Source organism: Notamacropus eugenii, chromosome 1 (assembly GCF_028372415.1).
Source record: "Notamacropus eugenii isolate mMacEug1 chromosome 1, mMacEug1.pri_v2, whole genome shotgun sequence".
NCBI classification, from domain to species: Eukaryota; Metazoa; Chordata; class Mammalia; order Diprotodontia; family Macropodidae; genus Notamacropus; species Notamacropus eugenii.
The window spans coordinates 54,057,851-54,083,136 of NC_092872.1; the positions used below are offsets into that span (position 1 = coordinate 54,057,851).

Genomic DNA, 25,286 nt, shown 5'->3' on the forward strand with positions numbered 1-25,286 from the left:
GTAGGGGACCCCCTGAGTCCTTGGTGCTGATGCTATCTCCCCAGAAGCCATCTCCCCAGGGCCCGGCTGGCCTCCCAGCACAGATGTTTAATGGGGCGGTAGAAGCAGGGGGCCAAGACCTGATGAGACCAGTCACAGCCAAATGTCGACAAGGTTGCTTGGTTGTGAGTCACAGGACCACTGGTGAGGACAGTCCACCTGGAAACCTCAGGCCCGGGGGCCGCTTTAGACACTAACTTTCATCCCACCAAACTGTAGTTCCCTGAAAGGCAAATCTTTCCTATGGGAAGAAATTAAGGCACTGAAACCTACCTAATTTAGGGGCCACTCTGTACACCAGGAGGAAGTTTGTATCATTGTCTTGAACACTGGATTCATGTCTCCACTCCCTTTTCCATCCCCCCCATGCTTCCCCCTTATACAAATTGAGAAACAGCACAGGAACGTGAAGTCTCCTCCCCACTCCCCATCCCCCTCTTCATGTAGTATTTTGCCGTTATTCCAGTTATCATGTGGATATTTCTGTTCCATGTGAGCACCCTTTCTTAACTAGGTGACAAGTTCTATGAGGGAAGAGACAATATCTTAGCTAAACTTTATACCTCAGGCTCTGCACAGTGCAACTCATGTTTGCTGAATGAACATAGTTATAGAAAGAGCACTGGACTTAGAGTCAGGAGAGCTGCCTCCCAGTTCTGCCACTGACTTGCTAGGCAACCTTGGACAAGTCTCTGGGTCCTGCAAAATAAGCTCTGCCATTCTTGGCTCCTGTCATTAAAGGCCATCATGCACCCTTCATTCTTAGAAATGTCAGCTGACATCCAAATAACTTAGAAGGTTCTGGGATGATTTGGCTGGAAAATCAATTGCCTCCATCTCCTGCCTGCTCTTTCATCCTTCCCAGGAAAGGTGGGCTCAGTCAGAGGGAAAGGGATTAGTGAGGGGATGGGGATCAGTGATAAGATGGAACATTGGAAAGAGGGACAGGAGTTCAGTGAAGGGATGGAAACTCAGTAGGCATTATGGAGGCCCAGGAAGAGAAAGGAGGGTCAATGATAAGGTAAGGTACAGTGAAGGTTTAGGAGCTCAGTGAGGAGCCATGGGCTCATTGAAGAGAGTGGAAGCTCAGTGAGGGGTTGGGGGCTCGTTGTAGGGAATAGGATCTCACTGATAGGGAGGGGACAGGAGCTCAGTGAAGGAGGCAAGAGCTCATTCCCAGACAGTGTTGACAATTCTCCAACCAAACCTAGGTTACTGCAGGTAAGGGGATGGGAAGGTCAGTGGGAAGTCAGCATAGTTAGGGATAAGGGGGCTTAGTGAGGATACAGGTGCTCAGGGAAAGAGTAGGGAGCTGAGTAGGAATTATCGGGGCTCAAAGAGGGAATGGGACCTCCTAGGGAGGGAATGCAAAGAGGAGGATGATGGTCAGGGGAAATGGAAGTTCAGTGAGGGACCAGAGAGGGAACAGGACATAAGCACCATCACATTCATTCTGAGATTCCATTTGTTCTCTCTCTGGAAGGTTTATCAAACCCCTGAAATCTTTTTCTGCCAGGATACACCAAGCCTGGCACCTGGGCTGAGAGAGAGAATGTCACTGGGGAGGGGAATCTCAGAAGTCAAGGGCAGGGAGGGAGATTCAGAAGCGCCAAGCTAGAGGAAGGATATCAGAAATTGGGGTCTATGGAGGAGTCAGGTCCACCCTGGTAGAGGCATGGAGTACCTAGGTGTCCTCTCAGGGACTGGGACCATATGCCATCTCTGTCCTTCCTCAGACTGGGAAGGTGTACTACCTGCCCTCTCCCCAGTCCCCCAAAAGGAATTTCTGATGGCTGAACCTGGCAGCACCCACTGTGGGAAAGAGAGAGGATTGGCGGGGGCCAGGCAGGCTGGGGGTCAGCCGACTGTGACTGCCGATGTCTATCAGACTGCTTGTCCGTAAGGGGCCTGGAATTCATGGCCATCTGGTGCCGTGGCCAGAGCTAGGGAGCCTCAGGCACAGATGCATCAGGATAAGCAGGGAGCTGGGAGAGCCAAGGAGTTAGAACTATATTCATTTTTTCTCTTTCCTTTGGCTCCCCCAAACCCTTCCTCTTATAGAGCCCCACTGAGCGTACAGCCTGTGTGCCCTTTGCTCCAGGCTGGCACTTAGGAAAAGGGAGGAGGGGAGTTCCTGCAAGAAGTTAAGGAGTACAGTTTTATATCAGACCCAGGGATTCCTTGGTCCAGTCCCAGTTCTGGGCAGCTAGGAGGCACAGTGGAAAGTGCTGGACCTAGAGTCAGGAAGACTCATCTTCCCAAGATCAAATCTGGCCTCAGAAACCTACTAGCTGTGTGACCCTGGGTAAGTCACTTAACCCTGTTTGCCTCAATTTCCTCATCCGTAAAATGAGCTGGAGAAGGAAATGGCAAACCACTCCAGTATCTCTGCAAAGAAAACCTCAAATGGGGTCACAGAGTCAGACATAGTGCAAAATGACTGAACAACAAGAAATTTGTGCCTCAGTTTCTCCCTCTCCTAAAAAAAGGCAATAAATATCTCTACCTTCCTCCCCTTATCTCTAGGAGCCTGTAGAGAATATGGGAGTGTGCAGAGTGCAAGAGAAGATAGGACCTACAGAAAGTGACCTAATGCATCAGTAAGATAAGCTAAACAACTGGGTGAAGGGAGCCTCAGTTTCCTGGAAAATGGGAATTGCTCACCCCAGCCATCCTTTATCTGCCTTATCCAGAGGATTGACACTAATGCACAAGAAAAATTTTGACCTCGGAGGCAGGTCTTCCATAAATACACACAATTATATCTTAACTTGAGCAAATTCTTACAGAATTGTAGGATGTAGAGGTGGAAGAGACCTCAGAGAATGTCCAATTCAGCCCCCATGTTTTACAGAGAAAAATGAGAAGCAGAGAGCGAAAATAACTGGTTCATCGTCACTTAAGTTGTAAGCAGCAGAGCCAGGATTCTGTCCAAGGTCCTTAGACTTCCATTTTCTCCCCACTACACAGCCTTCCCTTGTAGGTCAACTGGCCCTGCTCCTAGGTATGCTTCTGGTTAGTTGGTGTGACCTGGAAGGGAGTGGAGAATGGTGGGAAATGGGCAGCTTAGACCAGGAACCGCATCTAGACATCTTGCAATTGGCTATGTTTCAAAACCTGTTGGGGAAGGTTCGAGGGATGCATTGTGGATTATACACTGATGGGACAGAATAGGGGGTGTGAATTGCTTTTTTAAAGTATCTGTTCTTTTAGGATATCCATTGTTTGGGGACTCTCCATGATTTTGGATTACCTGCTGCTTCCATTTTAAAATTTCTTATTTAAAAAAAATTTTCCATGTGCTTTTATTATCCTTTTCTGCTTTTTTCCATGAGATCATCCATAGTTTGCATCTGGTTTTGGTGTTCCTTTTTACATTATTATTATATTATAATATTATATTTTCTGGTATTTTGGAGGTGACCTGTTTTTGGATCATTTGAGCTTTTGAGTTACCTGCGGGCTTTTGGTATTTGCCTCTTTGGGGCATACTCTAGAGAAAGAGAAGCTTTCTGAATAATAAAGAACCCCCAGAGCCCACTTGGGCAGGAAGGTGATTTATATTTTTACATCTGCAAAACTGTGAACAATAAATAAAGGTGACTGTGCAGCCCCCCAACCCCTGCCACCCCCATTACTCCCTCTGCCCTTTTCCCATTTCCCCAGTAATGAATTATCACTAAGAACCCAAGAAGTGATTGTGCTTCCATCCATGCACAGTATAAGGTATCCAAGAAGCTATCCCCTTTCGGTGGGGGACAGAGGGAGGGGTGCCATCATACCAGTTGGGAGAGGGTGAAGGGAGATAGCCCCATCTTAGAGTCCTAATATATGGTGAAAAGTCCTAGGGTTAGGGTAGGGTTACTCAGGACAAATATCCTGTCCTTTTATGCCAGTGCCAATGACCACCTAGCTCACTTGCCCATAGAGAAACTTTCCCTGGGGCATCTAGAGGGGAAGGTATGACCTGAGCTCAGGCTCAGTTCACTTGAGTGAGTGTGGGCTTCTGTAACTTTCTCAGGCAATCCCAGGCAGGGCTTGCTTGAGGCAAGATTTGGGAAGTGTTCTTACCAGATCTCAGCCTTCATTTCCCAAAGGACCCTTCAATCTGACCTCCTAACTGGGATATCATCTTCCTTCATCCACATGGGTCTGGGGCGGGGGAGCTCTTCTCTTATATTACATTTGCTGTGGCTTATGTGTAGATCTGATTCTATAGAACTGTATATGGAATTTCTTCATGACAAACTCAGTAAACATTTCCCTAGTGGGGGTGGTGAGCTAGGATGGTTCTGGATAGTGTCTTTGGAAGGTGGACTCAAGTAGGGCTTCAGAAATGGGAAGGGGGGATGACAAGGAAAGACCACAGGATTTAGGACTGTAAGGGACCTTAATGGTCATCTAATCCAGTCTCTTCATTTTACAGATGAGGATAGTGTCAGCCAACAAGGCTCATTGACTTATTCCCTGGTCACATGGTTAGCAAATAGTTGGTGTAGTCATCAAAGAGAGAATGTTCAGTCTTTGTCCTTGGGCAATGGGGCCAGACAAGTTGGGAAGGGACTAGGAACAAAGTTCCTGCCTCTACAAACCTCTCGGAAGATCTCTGGACTCTGTAACTTCATAATCTCGTATTCTCTGTAAATTTCTTCTTTTCCTTAAAGTCTAACCCTAAGAAAGAATAAGGAGAGGGATTGGACCTGGGATTTCATGAGTAAAGGCAACTCTCAGGAAAGGAAATTTCCTCTACTAATCTGGGTCCTGTACCTTCTCTGCAATTTGTAGTTTTAGAGAGCTGCCTGAGGCATTGAGAAGTTAAATGACTTGCCAAGGTCACATGGCCATTATGTGTCAGGCAAGATTGAACTCTGGTCTTCCTGGATCTGAGACCAAATCTCTATCCACTTTCTAGGCAATCCCTTGGAAAGAAGCCAATTTTGTTTCTAGAGTGCACCCAGTGGATAGAAGCTCCCTTCCATCTCTAAATCCTATGATTCTCTGATACTAGGGGTGGGTTCCAGGCTTGGCCAGTACTGGTCAAGAAAGAGACTAAGCTATGGGGCTGTTTTGGAGCTGGGTAGAAGGATGGAATAAGGCAGAGAAAAGTAGAAAAGAAAGCGGAAGACAACCTTCTGCTGGGATTAGATCTAGTAGGTCCCTTATATGAGGAGCTACTTCTCAAACTCATCCTAAATCTACCAAAGCACCAGATTTTCCATGGATGAGGCCCTTTTATCGGTCTTAAGGGAAGGGGCATTTACTTCTCCAGAGCCCTGGGCAGGAAGGAGGTAGTAAGGATAGTATCTGGAGAGAGGGTGCTTTGGCTCCACTCAGCCTTGGGGGTATGTGAGGGCAAGTGGGAAAAGAGAATGGGGGAAGGTAGGGGGAAGCAGACCAGGAGAAAGTAGAAGAGAGTGGGGAAAGAGGAGGTTCTGGGACATAGAAGGGTAAAGTGGGGAAGGTGAGAAAACCTAGTGGTCACAGATACATCACATCAATGATGCTGAAGCAGCAAAGCTGAGAAGAAGGACCAGCTTTGGATGGTTGGGTAGTCTGGGGGCAAGGGTATATGGTTTGGGTGCTGTCCAGGGCCCTCATTAGTTGGGCTTGGGGATTCCAGAAAGAGCACTGGGCTGAGAATCAGAGGAAGCAATGAAATGGTTATGGCTGGGGTGGTACAACCTAGAATAAGATTCTCCAGAGGCAATGCCCAAGGGGAACTTGACCTTTCTGGAAGGAGGGAGTGGCTTCTGTCAGAGTCTTTTCTCCTGAGGACTTAGATGGTAGAGAGGAGAGGCCCAACCCAGTCCAGATAAACACTGAGTCTTTGGTTCCTGAGGGACACAGGGGTTATGTTTTCATCCCCTCCCTGACTCATAGCCCTAGGAGGGAAAGTCTAGGGTTTTGGTGCCCACCTGGGCAACCTCCCTGCTCTTAGAGGACCCATTTTCTGGGACTGAGATAGGGTGGTTGGACAGGATACACAAGTCCAGGGTAGTTTGGAGGATGAGGGAGGGGGGAGATCAGGTCAGACTTCAGTGTTCTCAGGGCTATGGAGACATGTGGCTTCTGGATCACCAGGAAGGACTCCCATCCCACTTCGGGGTCCCCCACCCCAACCACCTAGAGGCCCTTCCTCAGGAACCAGGAGCTGGGGACCCCCGGGGGTAGACCCAGACCCCCCAGGAACTCTCCCATCAGCACCCAGTAAGACACTGGAGTCTGCCTCACATTTAGTGGTATGGCCATAGAAGGACTCAGTTGCCAGTGTTGGGGGTAGAACTGTAATGGGCACCCCAGGGGACTCCGAGGATCCTTGTCTCCCCTCCGGCTGGCTCAGCTGCAGTAGCAGCAGATCCAAAGGTGTCTTGGTGGTCTCCAACCCAGTTTCCTCCCAGCTACCCTCCTCCAGCTCCATCCCAGTAGGGGATGGCCCTTTGTCTGCTACTCTCTTCACGGACAGGTCAAGGGGCCCCTCAGGAGGCCTGGTTGCCTTCTCCAGGGCCTGGTGAATGTGATAAAGCTCCCGACGTATCTTTCCTAGCTGTTCCCGAAGCGGGCCCTGAGTGGGACCACTTGTGGTAGCCAGCTGACCCAGCCGTCTCTCCACTTTCTCGTAGTCTCCCAGGGCTTTGGACAGGTCCTCTCCAATTGGACCTGGGCTCATTGGCCCATACCCCTGAGGTTGTTTGCCAGGGGGTCCATCCAGGGATGGGAGCCTTGGACAAGTAGCTTCAGAAACAACGTTATCAGAGTCCTTGGGCCAAGGGAGCAGAGGTGTAGCAGGTGGCATGCTGCAGAGGGAAGAATCATAAAACACAGAAGGTTGGGAGAGAGTTAAGTACCTAATTCATCCACCCCAACCCCATTGTACAGACGAGTAAACTGAGACCCAGAAAGCAGAAATGATTTCCTTAAGATTACACAATGTGGGTATATGGTCAGCCTGGGAATAGAACCCAGGTCTCTTGGTTCTCAGAGCAATAATCTTTCTCCCCTTCCTTGCTGAGAGGGAAGGGGTTGTTAATGAGGACCAAGGTAACTGTGGACACCACCAGCAGCCAGGCTGGGTGTCAAGCTCCCTTCTAGCAGTCTGGTTATAGGGGCCCAAAAACTTCCTTCTCTGAGAAGAACCTTTGCAATGTGGAGCCCCCTGCTTCTTGGTGATCTCTCTGATCTCCTGAACACCTTTAATGACCTCTCCTGGTCCTTTTTTCTCTTGAATCTACACCAGCCAAAACCTCTTCAATCCCCTACCTTCTTAGGGCCCTTGTAGATAGGAAGTGGAGTCAGGCTCCACCTCCTGGAGGAAGGTGGGTGAGGGATACGAGCAGACAGATGGAGAGAGAAGCCCAGAAATGTGCCCCATGTACCGACAGGGCACTCCAAGCTTCCATGCCCTGGCTGGACACGGGGAAAGTAAAGCTGGGGATGGCAATGGGATGGAGGACCTGGCTGGTGCCGATTCCTCGCTAGGAAGGCCTTGAGTCAATCCCTTCTGTCCTCCTGGTCTCAATGTCTATCTTTAAGAAATACAGATTATTTTGGGCTTCAAGTTTTCAGAGCAGAGAAGCCCCTTGTTGGCCAGTCTTTATTCAGCTGTGTCCAACTCTTCATGATGCCATTTGGGGTTTTCTTGGCAAAAGATACTGGACAAGTTTGCCCAATTTCCTTCTCCAGCTCATTTTACAGATGAGGGAACTGAGGCAAACAGGGTTAAGTGACTCACCCAGCATCACACAGCTAGTAAGTGTCTGATGCCAGATTTGAACTCAGGAAGATGAGTCTTCCTGCCTCAAGGCCCCCACGCTCTATGCACTATGGTGCTGCCTAGCTACCCACATTTTCTATTGTGGGGGCAAAAGTGGGGAAGGGGGATGGTGGGTACCTTAGAAAATACCTAATTCAACTCTCCCATTTTAAAGATGAAGCTCAGGGAAAGTGATTTATTCAAGTTCACAACTAGTAACAACTGAAACTTCAACCCAGGTCTTTGGATTCTCAAGTCTGGTACTCCTTCCACTGTTAAACTGTCCATTTCTCCTACTTTACCCAGCCCAGAGGATTTTATGGCATCTCCACAGTGTCCTTGACAAAGAAGAATCCTAGACCACACTCCCCACTCTATATTGTGGTGGGCAGGGAGGTGGGGGGCGAGGCAGGAAGGCCTAGGGAAGATATAGGGACATCTAGGGTGTGGGACCTACCCATACAGCTCAGACCCATCCTGCTGTCCTCCACCCCCAGAAGCAGCTGTACTTCAGTGATATATAGGAGAGCCATGCCATGTCTACTCTCTGACCAGTACCTCTACCACTCACCTCCTCTGGTAATCAAACTTCCCCAGTGGCAGGCTGTCCACACCTGAGGGATCCTTCAGGAAGTCAAGTCCACTCCCCAAAAAGGACTTTCTTTTCAGACTGCTCATGGCCACTGAGGGGCTGGCCAGGGTCCCTTGGGTCTTCTTTGAGCTAGTCCCAAGCAGGCCCCGGTAAATCTCTGATGATGGTGTTCTGCTTGGTCCGGTACCTTCCTTCTGGGAACCCCCACACCTGCTTTCCTCCTCCTCCTCTTCTTCCTCCTTGGTTCTGGGAGGTCCTGCCTTAAGCTCCACCTCCTGGACTGAGTCCCTATGGGAACTCCGGGGCCAGGAGGCAACAGCCTTGGACATTGGTACCTTGAGGAGTCCTAGAGCTGTGGGCATCTCTCCTGGTGTCTTAGCTGGGAGGGCAAGGTTTGCTGGGGCGGGTTGGGCATCTGTGGCTTTCCCACTGGGTGTTCCAAGAGCATGCTCAAACAGCAGTGGGTAGTAGAATCGTGGGAGGAAGGCTGAGCGTTCAGGGCCCTGCAGAGTCTGGAAGGGTGTAGCAGTTGCAGCTGCAGCAGCTGGTGGGGGCAAGAGTTGAGCAGCTGATGCCAAAAAGGGCATCTGGGTTATGGGGGCATGGGTGGCAGTAGCACCAGTGGTGAGTGTGGGCCCCAGGTAGGAGAACAGCCCCGGACTCAGGGGGTAATTTATACCCAAAAGGGACAGATTGAGGCCCTGGGCCTCCTGATAATCGCTATAAGTTGGAGGGGGATAGCAAGGGATGATGCCACCGCCATCAGTGCCCACTGGGGCCAGATCTACACTGGTTCTGCTCTTCTGGCCACCAGTCACCAGCCTCCATTGTTCCATAAGGAGCCCGCCCGTGCTCACTGATTTCTTAGGTGCCCTTCCTGCCTTTGGCTTGGGATCTGCCTCTGGGGAGGGTGGCTCCCGGCTTCTGCCCCCAGCATTTCTGAGGGAGAAGACATCAGTGATGATAAAGTCAGGCTCTGGCTCCCTGCTCTTGTCTTTGAACCCAAAGAGAAGGGCTCCTACATCAGCTTCACCTGCAGCCCTGGCCTTCCTACCTTCACTGGGGTCCATGGCTCTCAAGAGTCCACCTGTCACTTCCTCCTCTTCCTCCTCCTCAGGGAAAGCTCTCCCATCCTCACTGGGTGGCCCTGGCTCTGCTGGGGAACTGTCCCCCAATCTGGGCCCCGGCTTTGGCCTCTTAGGTGGGGCTGGGTCAGAGGGGTCACCCTTGGGCAGGCCCCGAGGCCCCTCAGAAGTTGGAAAGAGCCGTAGCTCAGGCTGGAGGAGATGACCCTTCTTGTAGGCCCAGTCGGAGGAGTCAATGAGCAAGGACAGGGAGTTCTTACAGAGGCTGTACTTCATGTGGTTGTACAGGTGGGACTTCTCCATGCAGGTGAAGGGGCATTGGAAACACTTGTAGTTGTACGGCTTGCCCCAGGGCCTTGGGATGTAGTGCGGTTTTTTGGGCTTACGCTCCTTGGGCTTGTAGGTGGCGCCCAGACGGCAGCTCCCAACCTCCTTGGACATGGCGGCGGGCAGCAGAACTCCACGCTAAGAGGCCTCCCTGGAGATCATGGGCCAACCTATGACAGAGAGCTCTGGGTCAAGCCCTGCTGGCCCCAGCACACTCCTCCCCACCCTGACCCAGCCAAGAGAAGGGCAAACTTTCCTCCATGGCCCCAAATCCCGCCTCTTGGGACTCCACATGGCTCTCTTCCTGTCCTTTTCTCTCATCTTCCAAGGAAAGGACTTACAGGTTCTCTACCATCCCCCCATTCCACACCTCTCTATGGGTCCCTACCTCCTATGTTTCTGTCTTTGTGGGGCACTGTCTTCCTGTTAATGTCTGTGTTAGCCTCAGTCCATTTCTCTCTCTCTCTGGGACTGGTAGTCTCTATCTCTGTGTTTCTTCATCTTTGTCGTTCTCTCTTTCTAGCTCAGCTTTTCTGTGTCTACATCACTGTCTTTTTGTCCCTGGTGTCTCTGTCTTTGTTGTTGTTTCTCCTAATATTTCTCTTCATATTTCTATCTTCCTAACTGTGTGTTTCTGTTGCACTTAATCTCTCTCTCTCTCCTCTTCTCCTTCTCTCTCTCTCCTCTTCCTCCTCTCTCCTCCTCTTCTTCTGTCTCTCTTTCTCTCTCCTCTCCTCTTCTCTCCTCTCCTTCTCTCTCTCTCTCTGTCTCTCTCTTTCTCTCCTTCTCTCTCTCTCTCTCCTTCTCCCTCTCCCTCTCTCTCTCTCTCTCTCTCTCATCTCTATTTCTTTTCTTTCTGGCTCAGCAAGGTACCCTAACTCCATCCTACCCACGCTGGTCCCCCAAGTCAAAAACACCAGATAATCCTCATTTGCCTTCCATTCCCTGTACTGGTGTATGTGACATCTAGCCATTTTTGCTCTAGGTGCCAATCCTTTCCTTGATTCCTACACTCTCACCCCAGGGATTTCCCACCTGCTGGGACCTCAGCTCATCTCTGTACAATAGAAAGAGGAACTGTACTGAGCCTAGCGATGGGAATGGGTCATCCAGGCCCTAGGAATCACTGAACCATAGAAGCTCAAAAGGGATCTTTGAGAGGATTTTGTCCAACCTCTCACTCTGTGCAGAAACCCCCTCCGTAATATCCCTCAAAAGGGGTCCTCACTTTCCTGATTGAACACCTCTAGGGGCAGGGAGCTCACTACCTAATGAAACAGTTCATTTACTGTGGGACAGCTTAGATTGTCAGGGAATTCATCATTACGCTGAGCTGAAATCGGCCTCCTTGTATCTTCTTCCCATTGCTTCCAGTCCAGCCCTCTGGAGTCAAGCAGCACAAACCTCATCTCTCCTTCAACGACAGCTCTTCAAATACTTGAAGACAGCTATCATGTCTCTGCTAACTCTTCTCTCCAGGCTAAGTGTCTCCAGTTCCTCAGAGGGATCCTGACAGTGAGGGTGGCCAGACATGAGTAATTTCTTCCCCTTCTCTACTGGCTTGCCCCTCAGTGTACTCTGATTCTATCTCATGGGAAATAGAGGGGAGTTGATCCGGAGAGTGGAAGAGAGAGAGAGACAGAGACAAAGATGGCTGGGGGAGGGGAGGAGGAAAGAGACAGAGACACTATGAGAGAGGGACTAGGGTGGGGGAGAATGCACAAGAGACAGAGACATAGAGGAGAAGATATGGAGGGAACGTGGTGGTCCAGACTCAGGACAGAGAGAGGGAGGATTATCCAAATGAAAGGAACATACAGAGACATGAGACTCATACACATTCACTATATGCTCCCAGAGCTACCCCCCCCCACATATATACACATATAAGCATACTCACCAAGACACTTAAAAATATACATGGAGGCAGGCAGACTCATAGATAGACAAACACACACACACATCCGTGTGTGAAGAAACACAAAGAGACATCTCACATAGAAAGTCAATGACAGATTTAAAATCGTCTATGATATTCTCAAGTCAGATTCGTTGTGTGAATGTCCCCTGCCCTCACATCTGACTCAGTTCCCTCCCTCTTTGCCCCTTACATCCAAAGCAGGCTGCTTTGGAGGCCTGTACTCACCTGCCCTACCTCTGGTCTCCTTCCCCTGAGGCTATTCTAGTTGCTTCTCCAGAGAGACATTTGTGCCTCTGGGAAGGGAAAACCCAGTATGGCTCTAAGCACAGGTTTGTCCCATCCCTTTGGGACCTTGTCTAACCTTGTCCTTACATCCGAGAGTTTGCTACCATGGGCTATGGATTGTGTTCAACTCCACCAGTTAGGGGAAAGACTCCAGTTGTCAAGCAGCCTGGGTATCTGATTATGGGAAGCCTAGATGACTTTGGACAAGCCTGTCTTAATATGGAGCCTCAGTTTTCCCATCTGGATAATGGGAGGGTTACAGTGGCTATTTCTCCCTCTCCTGTCAACTGCATTCTACTCGCTTATACCCCAGAAGGTTATAGGATAGAGCAGAAACCGAGTTTTGGTCCAGGGTGGGTGGCAAGGAAGGTCTTTTGTGTGTGTATACATATACATATATATATGTATATGTATATATACATATATAAAGTACACAAATTTATGTGTGTCTGTATTATACACACATATCTATGCATGTGTGTGTACGTGCATGTGTGCATGTATGTGTGTGTGTGTGTGCGTGTATTCCTTGGTTGGGGTGTCTTACCCCAGGGGCAGGGCACCCTGGGTCACAATTCTGATTTTTTTTCTATCCTACAGTGTTCTGTAGCATAGGGGAGTGTAGTGTAGTTGGCAGGAGAAGGAGAAAGAGTATGTACCACTGTATACTTTCCATTATCCAGATGGAAAACCTGAGTCTTTTCAATATGAGGGGACAGTGGGGAAGGTCCCTCCTTCCAGGACTTCCATGTAAGTAAGTACGGGGACTACTTGTAAAAGCCACCTCAAGAAAAAACAAAAACCTCTATAATGCTGAATGCCTGGAATGTGGAAAGAGATTGTGGCAGAGATAACAGAATTGAGATTGATGGGACAGGCTTGGACCCTTAACCTTTATCACTCTGTCTGGGACCTGACATGCCCTGATTAGGAATCGGGTTGGACCTGTAGTCTTGGGAGAAACCTTTGGGGGTGAGCTGGATCCAGTTCCTTCTGCCTTTACAAATCAGGCTTGATTTACTGTTTTGTTGATGGTCTGAACTTAAGAAAGTGATAGAGGAAATGTTAATGTTGCAGATTAAACTGAAAAATGGGTTGTACATACAGGCCCCCTCCCTCTCCCCCATGGAGATCTGCCTTCAGGCCTCAAGGAGTTGTGGTGGGGGAACCTGGAAGGAAGATCATGACCCACAGACACAGAGCCACTAAAGACTTTAGAAACCATACAGATGAAGAAACTGAGGCTAGAGAGAAGTGATTTCTTAAGGGTCCAAAAGGGAGTAAAGAGCAGAACTGACATTCCAGTCCAGGTCTTCAGGTTTCTGAATGTGTTCTTTTTCTATTCCTCAGAGGTCTGGGAACCATTCAGTCCTTGCTTTGGGGCAGTGGCAGACCTGGAGGGAGATTCTGAGATGCCTCCCCAGTATGGACCCTGATCCTTCCTTGGTAGTTCAATACATAGGATCTTAGAGGGACCTTGTAAGTCATCTAGTCCTATCCCTTCATTTTAACTGAGAGACTTAAGGGCAAGAGAAGTTAAGGGACTCGTCCAAGGTCATAGAAGAAAGTGACAGGGTCAGGATTCAAGCTTTAGGACAGAATGGGGACTGATTGCACAAGGCTGGGGGTGGGGGGGCTCTTGGATGTGGAATACCATTATTATCGTTGCTTCTGGAGCCATGGAAAGAACGTGGCTCTAGGTATTGGAGAGACCCTGTTTTGAACTTCACTGACTCCAAGGTCAGTGCTCCTTCCACTGTCTTCCCAGTTCAATAAGCATGTATTAAGTAGCTAAAGTCAGCACAACATAGTGCTTAGTAAGCTGGGAGTCAGGAACATGTGGGTTCAGATCTTATCTTTGAAACACGCTGTGTGACCTTGGGCAAGTCACTTAACTACAGGCAACTCTAAGACTATAGAAACTGTAACATAGCTTGGGTAGAGGGAAATTCCTCACAGATGATTCCCCACACTGTCATAGATATAGGTTTTTTTTTTTAAGGTGTAAGAGCATGCTAGGCACTAGAGAGAAGTGGGCAGGGAGAAAATCTCAGCTTGGTATTGCTCCTACCCTCTCTTTGGTGAGGAAAAGGAGGGCACTCCTGCTAACTAGGTTTTCCTCCCAGGTTAGTCAGCAGCTACCCAAGGCCAAGAGCTTCCTTTTCCCAGGCAGCCTCCCACCCACAGGCCTCAAGACCGATTGGTCTGGGATGAACTGGGTAAGCCCATCATCCAACAGGGCCATGTGCCCTTTTTTCTGTCTGGAGATAGAGTTGAATGACCAAATAGCCAACTAAAACAAGTGGACACAATGCCAGGGCATGAAACCGAGCCGAATGACCCCATCTGACCTGCTCTCATCCCCAAGGGCTGCCATCCTGCCCGGGGCTCCCCTCAGAAGGGTTGGCCGCCTGGGGTGCACCGGCGACGGGGGTAACAGAAGCAATGCCCAACCCCGCTGGGTACTCAGGGGTCCTCCGGCAAAGCTCCCATTGCCCGGAGCGTTTGCCAGGCGCCTGCTAGTCCAGAGACTTCATTTGCCAAGTGAGGGAATGAGAGAAGGGAAGGGCCCATGGCCGGCCCCTCCCCCGAAGCTCCCCCTTCTCCCGTCTCTCTATAGGACTGCTTTTCTCCCCAGGGAGAGGGCATCTTAGAAAGAAGAAGGTGGTCCGAGCTGGGCGAGCGCTGCCCTCGTGGCCTCCCAGCCCCGGCCAGCCAGCCGGTGCAGCGGTTTCCTGCTAACTCTCCCCCAGTTCTTTAGTCCACCTGGGCCAAGACCCGGAGAGACAAAAATCAAAGCTTCCTCCCCTCGCCTGGCTCCTTTTAACTTCGCGCCTCTAGAAACAATAAAAATTTCAGGACTCACGTTCCCTGGAACCGCCTGCTCGCGCCCACCTCCTGTGCGGGGACCCTGGAGACGGGGGGGCGAGGGGAGCCGTGGGGCCCCCCTCCTGACCTCAGCGCCCCCCTCCCCGCTGACCCGCCTGGCGGGCCGGCCGGCCTCTGAGCAGGGGCACATCAAACTCGAGAACAGAGGCTGGATGCCCCCTTCCCCGCGCCCCCCTTCCCTGCGCCCGCTCGCTCGCCCGCTCCGCTCTTGGCTCGCTGGCTCTCTCGCTGGCTGGCTGGCAGGCAGGCTGGAGCTCTCTCATTTGTACCGATTTGCCCCGGGGGCGGCTTTCTGATTTGCAGCGTCCCTCGAAGGGCTGAGTTTGGGGAGGGGGAGCGAGAGCGGGGTAAGACCGGGGAGACAGAAGCTCGGCTTGCCAAAAGCGGTTCAGTCCCAGAACGGGCACAGACGGAGCAGGCTCCGAGCAAAACCAGCTGGGGCGGAGCAGAATGTGCTTAGTGAGAGGCTGGTTTGGAGGTGTGTGTGTGTGTGTGTGTGACATGTGTGTGTGTGTGTGTGTGTGACATGTGTGTGCACTGCATATATGTGTATTCATGTCTTTAAGTGTGGAGGGCACCTTCTACACCTGTCATCTTCCCCTGTGGCCCTCCTGGGAAGGGGGCTGTGCATTAAGCCTGTACATGCATGTACGTGCAGGTGCCTCTGTGTGCCTCTTGGAGCTGGGGGGGGGGGATGTTCTTTTGGGGTCTTCTTCCTCATGCCTCTCTTGTTATGGGAATTGAGAGGTCCAAGGGGATGTTGTTGGTGCTTGGAGGGATGTGAAAATTGAGTCCTCTGCAATACCGCAACCTTTCCTGGTTTGAATACTCACCTCTTTTCCCCCTCCCAGTGGAGCTACTCTCTCTCCCCGTTAACATCTTCCCACTGAGCCAGTAGCCTTAGAGGAGGAAGAGGGCCACAGTAAGAAAATGTCCTTACCTGCCTCAACCACCCCAATCCGGGGCTTCCAGCAAGAAGCTAGAAAGAATGGCCTGCACTGGAGTGAACATCTGTCCCTGGTAGAAGAAACTGCTTTTGTCTGGATTTGGGGTAGGGAAAGCCCTAGACATCTCTCCTCCCTTGCCTCTGCCCCGAAGTACTCCATAGCAAGTATAGCCATTTTCCTCCTGAGACTCATTGAGCAGAGAGACTCAATGAAGATGTGAGTATGGAATAGAGCTAGGGTAGCTATTGGATCTGGGGGAAAGGGCCTGGGTCTAAAGGCTGGGAGACCCAAGTTACAATCCTTGTTCTGGCCCTCAGTTTTCCCATTTGTAAAATACATATTAAAAACACCTAGGAGACTAAACTGAGAAAGTGCTTTGAGTTCTTAAGAAGAAAGTCATTAATTAATACCTCATCTAGGCCCTTTCCCAGGAGGAGGCAATAGGCGATAGGATGAAACTCTGGACCCTCTCAGTAACCTGGTTTAGCCTCAGGACACAGGCCAAAGGACCAGAGAAGGAAAGAGGTGTGGACAAGACATCCTACCCTTTTGGGAGCAAGTGAACTCCAATCACCCATTTGCAACTCTAGACCATGGAGACCAGACCCCTTTGTCCAAAAAAAAAAAAAAAAAGAATTATTGACCTCTGTTGGGGGGCTAGGAGCCACTACATAGAACTGAACTGCTCGTAGTCTTCTCCTCTATCCCTCTTCTAAAATTGGGAAAGTCTCAGTTCCCTCATTTATAAAATGAAAGGGTTGAAATATGTTTTCTACTTTGTCTTTCAGTTTTAAATCTATGACCATCTGTCCAATCAGGGGCTTGGGCTCCAAAGCTCCTGACATCTTTCCATGTTCTTGCTATGTATGCTACTGCTCACATCTACATGTGTGCCTTGTCTTGTGTGGATATGTGCATCTTTTCAACGTGCTTTTCTTGCCTTTCAGTCTCAGGTGCTGGATGAATCATTCAGTGGATCTGAGGAGAGGTGGAGGAAGCAAAGATGGCAAAGGAGGCTGAGGCAGGAGGTGAGGGGAGGGGGAGGAGAAGGGAATGGGAGAGGGGACCAAGGACTGAGGGAGGATCCTGGGAGAAAGTGTTAGGGAATGGAGTAGGAGGGTCAAAGAATGGGAGGGGGAATGAGGAATGGAAAAGGGTACTGGGAATAAGACAAGGGATCAGGCATGGCAGAGGAACAAGAGGGGATCAGGGAAGGGGAGAGATCTGGGAATAGGAGAGGAAAGAGGAAGAGGTCAGAGAATGGGAAAAATAGGTTAGGGATGGGAAAGGAGGCTCAGGAATCAGAAAAAGGCAGTCAGGGATTGAGAGAAGGAGAGGGAGTGAGGGGAGAAAGTGGAATTGTGGAGAAAATCTGGGAATGGAAGAAGGGGTTGAGGAGGAAAAAGGAGAAAGTGGGAGATTGCGGGTGAGGGCTGCAGTTTGAAAGAATGCCTGCAGATTGGGGTGCCCATGCTCTGTCACTTGGTTCAGGTCAGTGTGGTTGGTCCTTGAGTCTGGTCCAGCTGGGTGCTGGTTGGGGGTGGGGCATGAAATCTTGGGGTTGAGCTGAGTCCAAGGTCCCTGCTCCTCCCTTCTCCTCCCCTAGCCTCCCTGCGGCTGGCCTCGCCCCCAATCTGCCACCGTGGGAGCAGCCACCTGTGCAGCAGGGCTCCATCTGGGATCAGGGATGGGGGGGCGGGGCTCCTGTGTGCCCGAGTAGGGTCAGCCCAGAGCTAGGGGGAGCTGACATGATGGAGGGGGGTGGGAAAGGGAGGAGAAGAAAGAGTCCAGGAATCTGAGCTGCTTTGTCTACCAAGAACTGGGATCTTGACTCTGTCCTTTCTGTTTCCTCCTGACTCCACCTCAACCTGGCTGTATGAGGGCTGCTCTGAGTGCTTCTGCTTGTGTGTACATATAGGGTGGTGGGTGTCTGTTGGTTACGGACAGCTACATATGCATTGTGACTGTGTGTTATGTGCTAAGACTGGCATCACACAAGACCTCATACATGGAGGGTCTTAATATTACATAACAGTCACAAGCACAATAGCTTCTCCAACAAAAATAGAACAGAAGCCCAAATGGTCCAAACAATGGATAATGCAAAATAATTCTTACTGAGCCATGTATGTAGCTGGAGAGTTGTTATACTCATGCATGGGCCATGGAGATAGCATACAGACGCAAAGTCACCTACACATTTCCCTTTCTTTTCAGACCTTATCCTGCCCGTGTGTGTGTGTGTGTGTGTGTGTGTGTGTGTGTGTGTGTGTGTTGGGTGAAGGCTTAGTACATGACACTCCAATTGGGAAACTGGAAGAAGGGAAGGCCTAAGTCCTCTCCCCAGCTTGAAGTCCAATAGAAAGGTTTGCCTGGGGGGAGGTGGGGGAGAAAGGGAGAACCAAGGGCAGAGCTCCTGCCCAAGGAGCCAGCGAGACCTAGGCAGCCCTGTCAGTCCCCAGCTGGTCCCTGGACACTTTAAACCCACAGCCACCAGGAGCTACTCAGGACAATTACTTCTGCTCTCATTTAGATCCTTCAGACTGATTGGGTGCTCGTTAAAGGGACGGCCAAGTGGGACAGAGGCTGCAGTAACTGGGAAAGTTTCTCCCTGAGGAGATCTGCCTATATACCTTCTGGGTCCCACAGAACTCTGGGTCTGTCTTAGGTGGGCAGAGCCCAAGGGAGCGCACTCCTAATATGGTCATTGGTGAGCCTGAGTCATGTTGGTGGGGATACACACATACATACACGTGTACATGTATACACATATATGCACACACCCCCTTGTGTATATGGGGACACACATGTGTGTATATACGGGGATACACACGTGTATACATGTGCGCACACACATGTATGTAGATATGTGTATATATGTATGTGTGTATATATACACTTGATTCTAATTATGTGCAGGATTTGATCCACTTAAAACAGTAAAAAATGTCCCAGTCAAAGGGAAGTGGGTTCAGAGAGGGAGATGGGGTGAGGTGGGTTTCAGTAAAGGATGGAGTTTCAGATAGAAACTGGGAGGGTGTATACAGAGCTCTGAGAGAGAGCCAGGATCAGCACAGGAATAGAAACTCACGGCAGGAATGGGGGGTGGGGCAGATCAGAGAGATGATGGAGATCGGTGAAGAAAAGGAAAGTTCAGTAAGTGGATGAGGGCTCAGAGAAAGAAACAGGCTTTAAGAAGGAGATCTGGAGATTGGGGAAAAGAACAGGGACTCAATGAGAAGATGGGAGTCTCAGAGAGGGTTTGGAGACTTGGCGAACGTCTTTGAAGAGGCTGGGATTTAGTGAAAGGACGACGGCTTGGTGTGGATCCAGTGAAGGGACCACGACTCAGGGAGGGACTGGGGCTCGGTGAAGGCTGAGGAAGGACTCGGTGGGAGGGGGGCTCAGGGACAGGGGATGGGGGTCCGTGCTCCTCCTGGGGCTCAGGCCGTCCGCCACTCCCTCGCCAGATCTCGGGACCTAGCCTGCGATTCTCAGCTCGGCCTGGGAGTCTACGTTTGGGTTCTGTGAGCTTCTCTCCGAACAGACAGGCTCCCCCGAGGTGGGATGAGGATGAAAAATGTTCATGTGGGTCGGGGCGACGGCTGCGGCTGCACAGAGACCATCTATCAAGTGGAACTCACAGCGCCACAGCTGTGCCTGCCCTGATGCCTCCTGCCCCCTCAGCCGCCTCTCCCCCCGCCCCCAACCCCAGGCTTGAGTAGGGGAGGGATCTAGGCCCTATTCTTAGGGGAGAGAACCTACCTGGGGGAGGATCCTGGCCTCTAGCGGGGACTGCAGGGGCTGGGGTCTGTCTGAAGGTGAGCGCAGATGGAGATCTGGGTAGTTACCTAAGAGGGAGGGAGGGTCACTCCCCACATAAAGAGGAGCTGGGTTTCTAGCTGAGTAGGACATCTTTCTTTAGTTGCCCCCCATGAGAGAAGAGGTATTTGAGGTGGACAGAATAGTGAACTGGGGGAGAGAGTTAGCAGGAATTCCATTGTACTCAGGGACAGTGGGGTCTGGAAGAAGGAACCTACTAGTCCCTCTACTGCTATCAATGGCTCAAACCATTGCTTGGGCTGGAGGCTCCCCCTTTCTCCAGGAAGTCCTCAGGATAGAGTCTGGGTGAGCTTGGTTGGCATTCTGACTGCTAATCCACCACTGCTCCACCACCACTTGCACACTCATATATATACATATATGTATATATGTGTGTTTATATATGTATATATATGTGTGTGTATACACACACATACTCAAGGAAATAGGTGTACAGGCATACACATCTCCATGGTAGGTTAAAGAGATATTCGTGTGCACACCTTAACACAAATACTGCCATGTACTCAGGAATCAGAACACATGCCCACCGCTACCCCACACACGCTTCATGAAGAAGCACTCTGAAGTCACTGCATGTTTACACTCATCCTTCCATACCTGAACAGGCCTCACATTGGATGTGGTGTCATGGAACAAAATCCTGGGCTGGGAGTCAAGAGACCAGGGTTCCAGGCCTGGTTCAGTTAGTAAGTCCAATGCCTTGTATGCAGAAAGCATTTTAATAAAATGTGTGTTGAGTTGAATTAAACTTGCTATGTGACTTCTGGTAGGTTCATTCCCCTCTCTGGGCCTTAACTATTAACTCTGTAAAATGGACTGAATGCTTTCGAGCACACCCCTTTGGCTTTATGGTGTGCATGGCAGAGTGCACACACATGCAGACTCTTTAGAAGTATGGACACATACAACATGTCAGACCCTTTCTTCATGTGTTGCTTGGGGAAGGAAAGGAGGGGAAGAGATAAAGAACTAAAGGAGACTAGTCAGAAGGAGGCGTAACTGAGTATTTCATAATAAATCCCATACAGGTTGCAGGGTTTCAGGGTAAGTTTGGGGACAGGAAAGGGGGAAGGTCTGAGGGGCCTGAAGAACGATTCTGTGAAGGCAACCTTAGCACCTGCATCTAGTATTTCTCCCTCCCCAGCCTTCTCCTTTTCTTCTCTCCAGTCTGTTCTCCTCTCCCCTCTTCTTTCATATACTCCTAGAGGATGGAGATTCACAGTGAAGGGTTACAAGGAGTGGGGGTGGGGTGTTGTTGAGTCAGGGATTGGCAGCTGTTTTTCCCAGTAGGGTGGGACTTAGGTGCAGGATGCTGGAGGAGGGGGAGTACTTGGGTGAGAGCTGGATTGGAATGCAAATGCTCCAAGTCCTCACATTATAACTTGTGGTAGTGGGGGAGCTAAACCTGAATTTCTGGGAGATGGGACCAAAGAGGAGAGGCCTTTTCTGGGTCACTGCAGTCTGGATGATTTCTCTCTGAGACTGACAATTTCAGGGATGTGGTCATAGGACCATTGAGTTAGAGCTGGAAAGGATCTTAGAAACCACTGAATCCATCATTTTAAGGTAAGGAAAATGAGGCACAGAGAGATTAAGTGACTCACCCAGGGTCATACAACTAGCGAATGTCTGAGGCAGGATTTGAATCTATCTCTTTGTGATTCTAAGTTTGGTTCTTTAGCCATTATACCACTCTGCCTTCTAGGTGTTTGCAGCTTACAGGTATGAACTGGGAAAATCTAAGCAGGTGAAAAGTCCTGTAATACCTGGGAAGTCATGCCACCAACATCCTCCTCCCTCCTCAACTATTTTTGGGCTTTTGTTCCCCAATCTAAAGATGGAGAAAGATGTGAAGGGAGCCACAGACACAGTCAGAGTGAAATGACTTTGAGGTTACTTAGTTCAACTCCCTCATTTAAGTGAGAAGGAAACTGAGTCCCAAAGAAGGACTTTCCCCCAAAGGAAGCAAGTTAGGAGCAAAGCTGAGGTCTAGAACACAGGGCTCTTGATTCCCAGCTTAGGGCAATTATACCCGGTTCATATTAATAGGGAAATCTCTCAAAAGCCCCTCACTTGGAGAGGAGGACATAAAGATTAAGGGTGTAAGTTCAAGCCAGGGAAAGGACCCCTTCCCTGGTGTAAATGAGATGTAAATCCAGGAAATTCTGACCCTCGCCTTGGGATAACCTAGCTGTTCCCAGGAATGGGAGGGGTAGGAAAGGCCTCACAAGGAGCTGGCTCTGCAGGCATCAGGCAAGGACTCCATCTTGATGGCATCCCAGATACCATTTTCAGGTAATGGTCCAAGTGGGGGTGATACCGTACATAGAGAGGGGAGACTTGGGATGGTGATGGCAGGAGTAGCCCCCGTATAGCTTAGCACCAAGCCATCTGATGCCAGCAAGACTAGCATTCAATCCCCACAAGGAACCTCCCATTACTTATTTCTATTAGGAGAGATCACCTCTCCGTCCCCACCAATCCTGACCCTCCTTGGCACTGCATTCGTCAATGTCATAGATTCAACTAAGCCCTGTGCTGGCTGAGGAAGTCTTCCTTCCCCCACCTGTCATCCCCGACAACAGACCTAGAAGGAACCTTAGAGATTCTCTAGCAGACATTGGTCTTGCCTTCCCCACCCTCATTTTACGGGGGTAAAAACTGAGGTTCCAAGTGAATTAGAGGCAGAGCTGGACCTAGGACTTAGGTCTCATGATTCTCAATCTCTGTCAAATGGGAGAAATCTTAAGGTGCTAAATAAATATTTATTAGTTTTATTATTTCACTACATAGGCTACCAATATCCAGTGTAACCACATTGCCTGTGTTCAGATGACTCAGGACTATAAAGACAGACAGGCAGATAGGGTGGACAGATAGCTCTTAAACCTTGACTTCTATTGCTATCCCAAATTCCCAGTTTTGGGGGCTGCAAGTACTTTTAATTGAGAGCTGGAAGATTAAAAGAAAAAGCCCTCTATAAAGGAGAAAATCTAGGGATTGACCCATTCCAGCCCTCCTCTGATGAGGATCTGCAAGTATACCATCTAGGAAGATTTGACAGAAGTCACTGCCCCAATGGGTGCCCAGGGGAAAACAGGCCAAGAAACCTTGGCCATTGACTGAACCATGAGGAGGAGCTCTGTGCCATCTCTGTCCTCTCTAGCCTCTAGTGCTCCAAGGAGGGAGAGTTAGAGGTCAGTCGGATCCCCGAAAACCCACACCTCTTTATGGGTCCAGAGGGGCAGGGAGTAATTAGCTAACTTTTCCAAAGCTGGGTGGGGATGGGGGTTCCTTGGCTTTGGGAAGCCAGGTCACTTTCCAGGAACAGAGGTCAGGGGCTTACGGTTTATTTCCGTTCCCCTCTCTCCGAGCCTCCTCCTTCCATAGTCAATGAGGACAATTAGCTGAGACCTTTCAATATAAACTACATACGCACATACACAAATCGATACACATATTCGTGCATGAATGTATCCACGTACAGAGATATATCCACAAACGCATACCCTCCCTTTCCCCAGCCTGGCCAGAAGGACTTCCAAACTTCCCTAATCCCTGGTCTTGCCCCAGAGGGTGGGCTGCCTGGTACTTCTGGTGGTGCCGCTCCCTGCACCTGCCCATCAGAAGCCCAGCGATCATGGTGAGGAACCTTGGCAAGAGCCTCCAGCCCCTGCCTGTCCCCGCCTTGGCCGCAGAGTTAGTGTCGAGGAGCAGACCCCACTGCCCTCACTTTGGGCACTTTCACGCACACATAATCCCATGCCAGCCTCCACCTTCCGAGCCCCACTCCTCCAGTCCTCCCCCAGCCTGCCAACCGGCTGGTCCTGGAAGCTGGCCGACCCTCCCACGCCCGGTGCCCGCCTTGCCTTACCTGAGTCCCCCCGGGGCCTGCCCTCCCGGCTCAGAGCCCCTCCCTCCTTCCCCAGGGCAGTCCGTAAGTGGCTCTGCTGGGCAGGCGGCTCGGGCTCCGGCTCCGGCTCGGGCTCCAGCTCGGGCTCCGGCTGCGTGCGCTCCGCCAGGCTCCCGTGCCTCTCGCCGGCGAGCGAGTGAGGAGCAGTTCGGGCTGAGCACTAGGTATATATTGTCTGGGAGTGTGGCCTTAGGGCCTCTGCAGGGCGGTCTGGTGCCGTGCCTGCCCCTATATGGAAGACGCCATCACATGCTTCTCCGCTCCCAGCCAGGGGCCGGGTGGCAACCCGGGGGGAGGGCAGCGCACCAACTTCAGACCCGGGCGAGAAAGCCCACCCGGCCGGCCCCCTCCCGCCAAACCCCGCCGGACTCGCACCTGCCCCGCACTCAAACTTCTCCCGACAGTTTCTCCTGCTTCCTGCGCGTCCCTGGCTCCTGGCTGCCCCTTTCATGTGGTGCTGGAGCAAGAAATTCGCTCGATGCCTCTTTCCCAGACTGCAGCAGCCGGAGAACTGGGGCGCGGAGGGTTAACGAAGAACCTGGCTGAGAAGCGGGATGGAAACTCCGCGCCTGCCAGGGCCCCCGTCCCCTCTCTCCCTCCCTCAATGTTCATCCTCAGCCTCATCCCCATTTCCAATCCTGGCCTCCAAGTGCACGTGGGCACTGCATCATGCCCAGAGACCTAGAGCCCTGGTGTCCACCTCTCGGGAACTTATGGCCTAGGCGAGGGCACATGGAAAGCAGAAGCGAAGCATTGAAGGCAGTTGTGAGGTATGTCCATTTGCATGGGGGCAGTCCCCATGGGGAGGGATGTATCAGTGTCATAAAATGTTAGAGCTGAAAGGACCTTAGAACACAGAATGGAATATGTCAGAAGGGGAAGGGATCTTAGAACACAGAATGGGAGAACTGGACCTTAGAACATAGACCACAGAATGTTGAAACTGGAAGGATCTTAGAATACAGAATGGTAGAGCAGGACCTTAGAGCATAGACCAAGACCTTAGAGCATAGACCAAACAATGTTGCAGCTGGAAAGATCTTAGAATGAAGAATGGAAGAGCTGGACCTTAGTATATAGACCACAGAATGTTGGAGTTGGAAAAGACCTTAGAACAGATTGTTAGAGAAATGAAGGTTAGAGGTTAGAAAAGAATGTTAGAACATAGAACACAGAATGTCAGAACTAGAAGGGACTATTTAGTTCATCTCTTTCATTGTACAGGTGAGGAAAACTGAGGTTCAGAGAAAGGATGTATGATCTGCCCAAGGCCACACATTGTCAGGGGCAGAGACTGGATGACAGTTGGGTCTGACTTTCAGTCCATGTCTAGCCATACTGACCTGAAGGAAAAAGACATTTGAAAAGCTCTGAACCAGGTTCCCAATTCATAATTGTTCTAGCCCCTAGGGGGAAGGGGCTCCAAGCTCAGTCCCTAGACTGATCACCTAGGTCTAAGGGGGTAGGTTTCTTTCAGCCCTCCTCTGGGATTCTGTCCCATCTGTCTTCCTCCCCCTCTCCCCCCCATCCATTGGCACAGCTGCCTTTGATATGATTTTCAACTCATTCCTCTTCCTGTGTACAAGTAGAGAAAGCCTCCCATTGTTTATAGATTCTCAGAGCTTGTAGGGACCTCAGAACCCTCAAATCCAACGCTTCCCTGAGCAGAAATGCCCATTATCACATTCTGGA

General features: G+C 50.5%; 1 protein-coding gene across 1 annotated transcript; it reads right to left on the reverse strand.

Annotated features, from left to right (window-relative positions):
• Positions 1-2,869: 2,869 nt before the first annotated feature.
• PRR35 (proline rich 35) lies at positions 2,870-24,175 on the reverse strand. Its single transcript, XM_072601645.1, has 3 exons — positions 23,556-24,175; positions 8,361-9,963; positions 2,870-6,833 (listed from the first exon to the last, which is right to left on the reverse strand). Exons 2-3 carry the CDS (start codon positions 9,905-9,907, stop codon positions 6,068-6,070), a joined length of 2,313 nt encoding a protein of 770 aa, XP_072457746.1. The 5' UTR covers positions 9,908-9,963; positions 23,556-24,175; the 3' UTR covers positions 2,870-6,067.
• Positions 24,176-25,286: the final 1,111 nt, after the last annotated feature.

Coding starts and splice junctions, on each gene's coding strand:
- PRR35 (XM_072601645.1), bottom strand. CDS start 9,907: ATGTCCAAGGAGGTTGGGAGCTGCCGTCTGGGCGCCACCTACAAGCCC. Junction 6,834..8,360: donor AAGTTTGATTACCAGAGGAG/GTGAGTGGTAGA, acceptor TTCCCTCTGCAG/CATGCCACCTGCTACACCTC.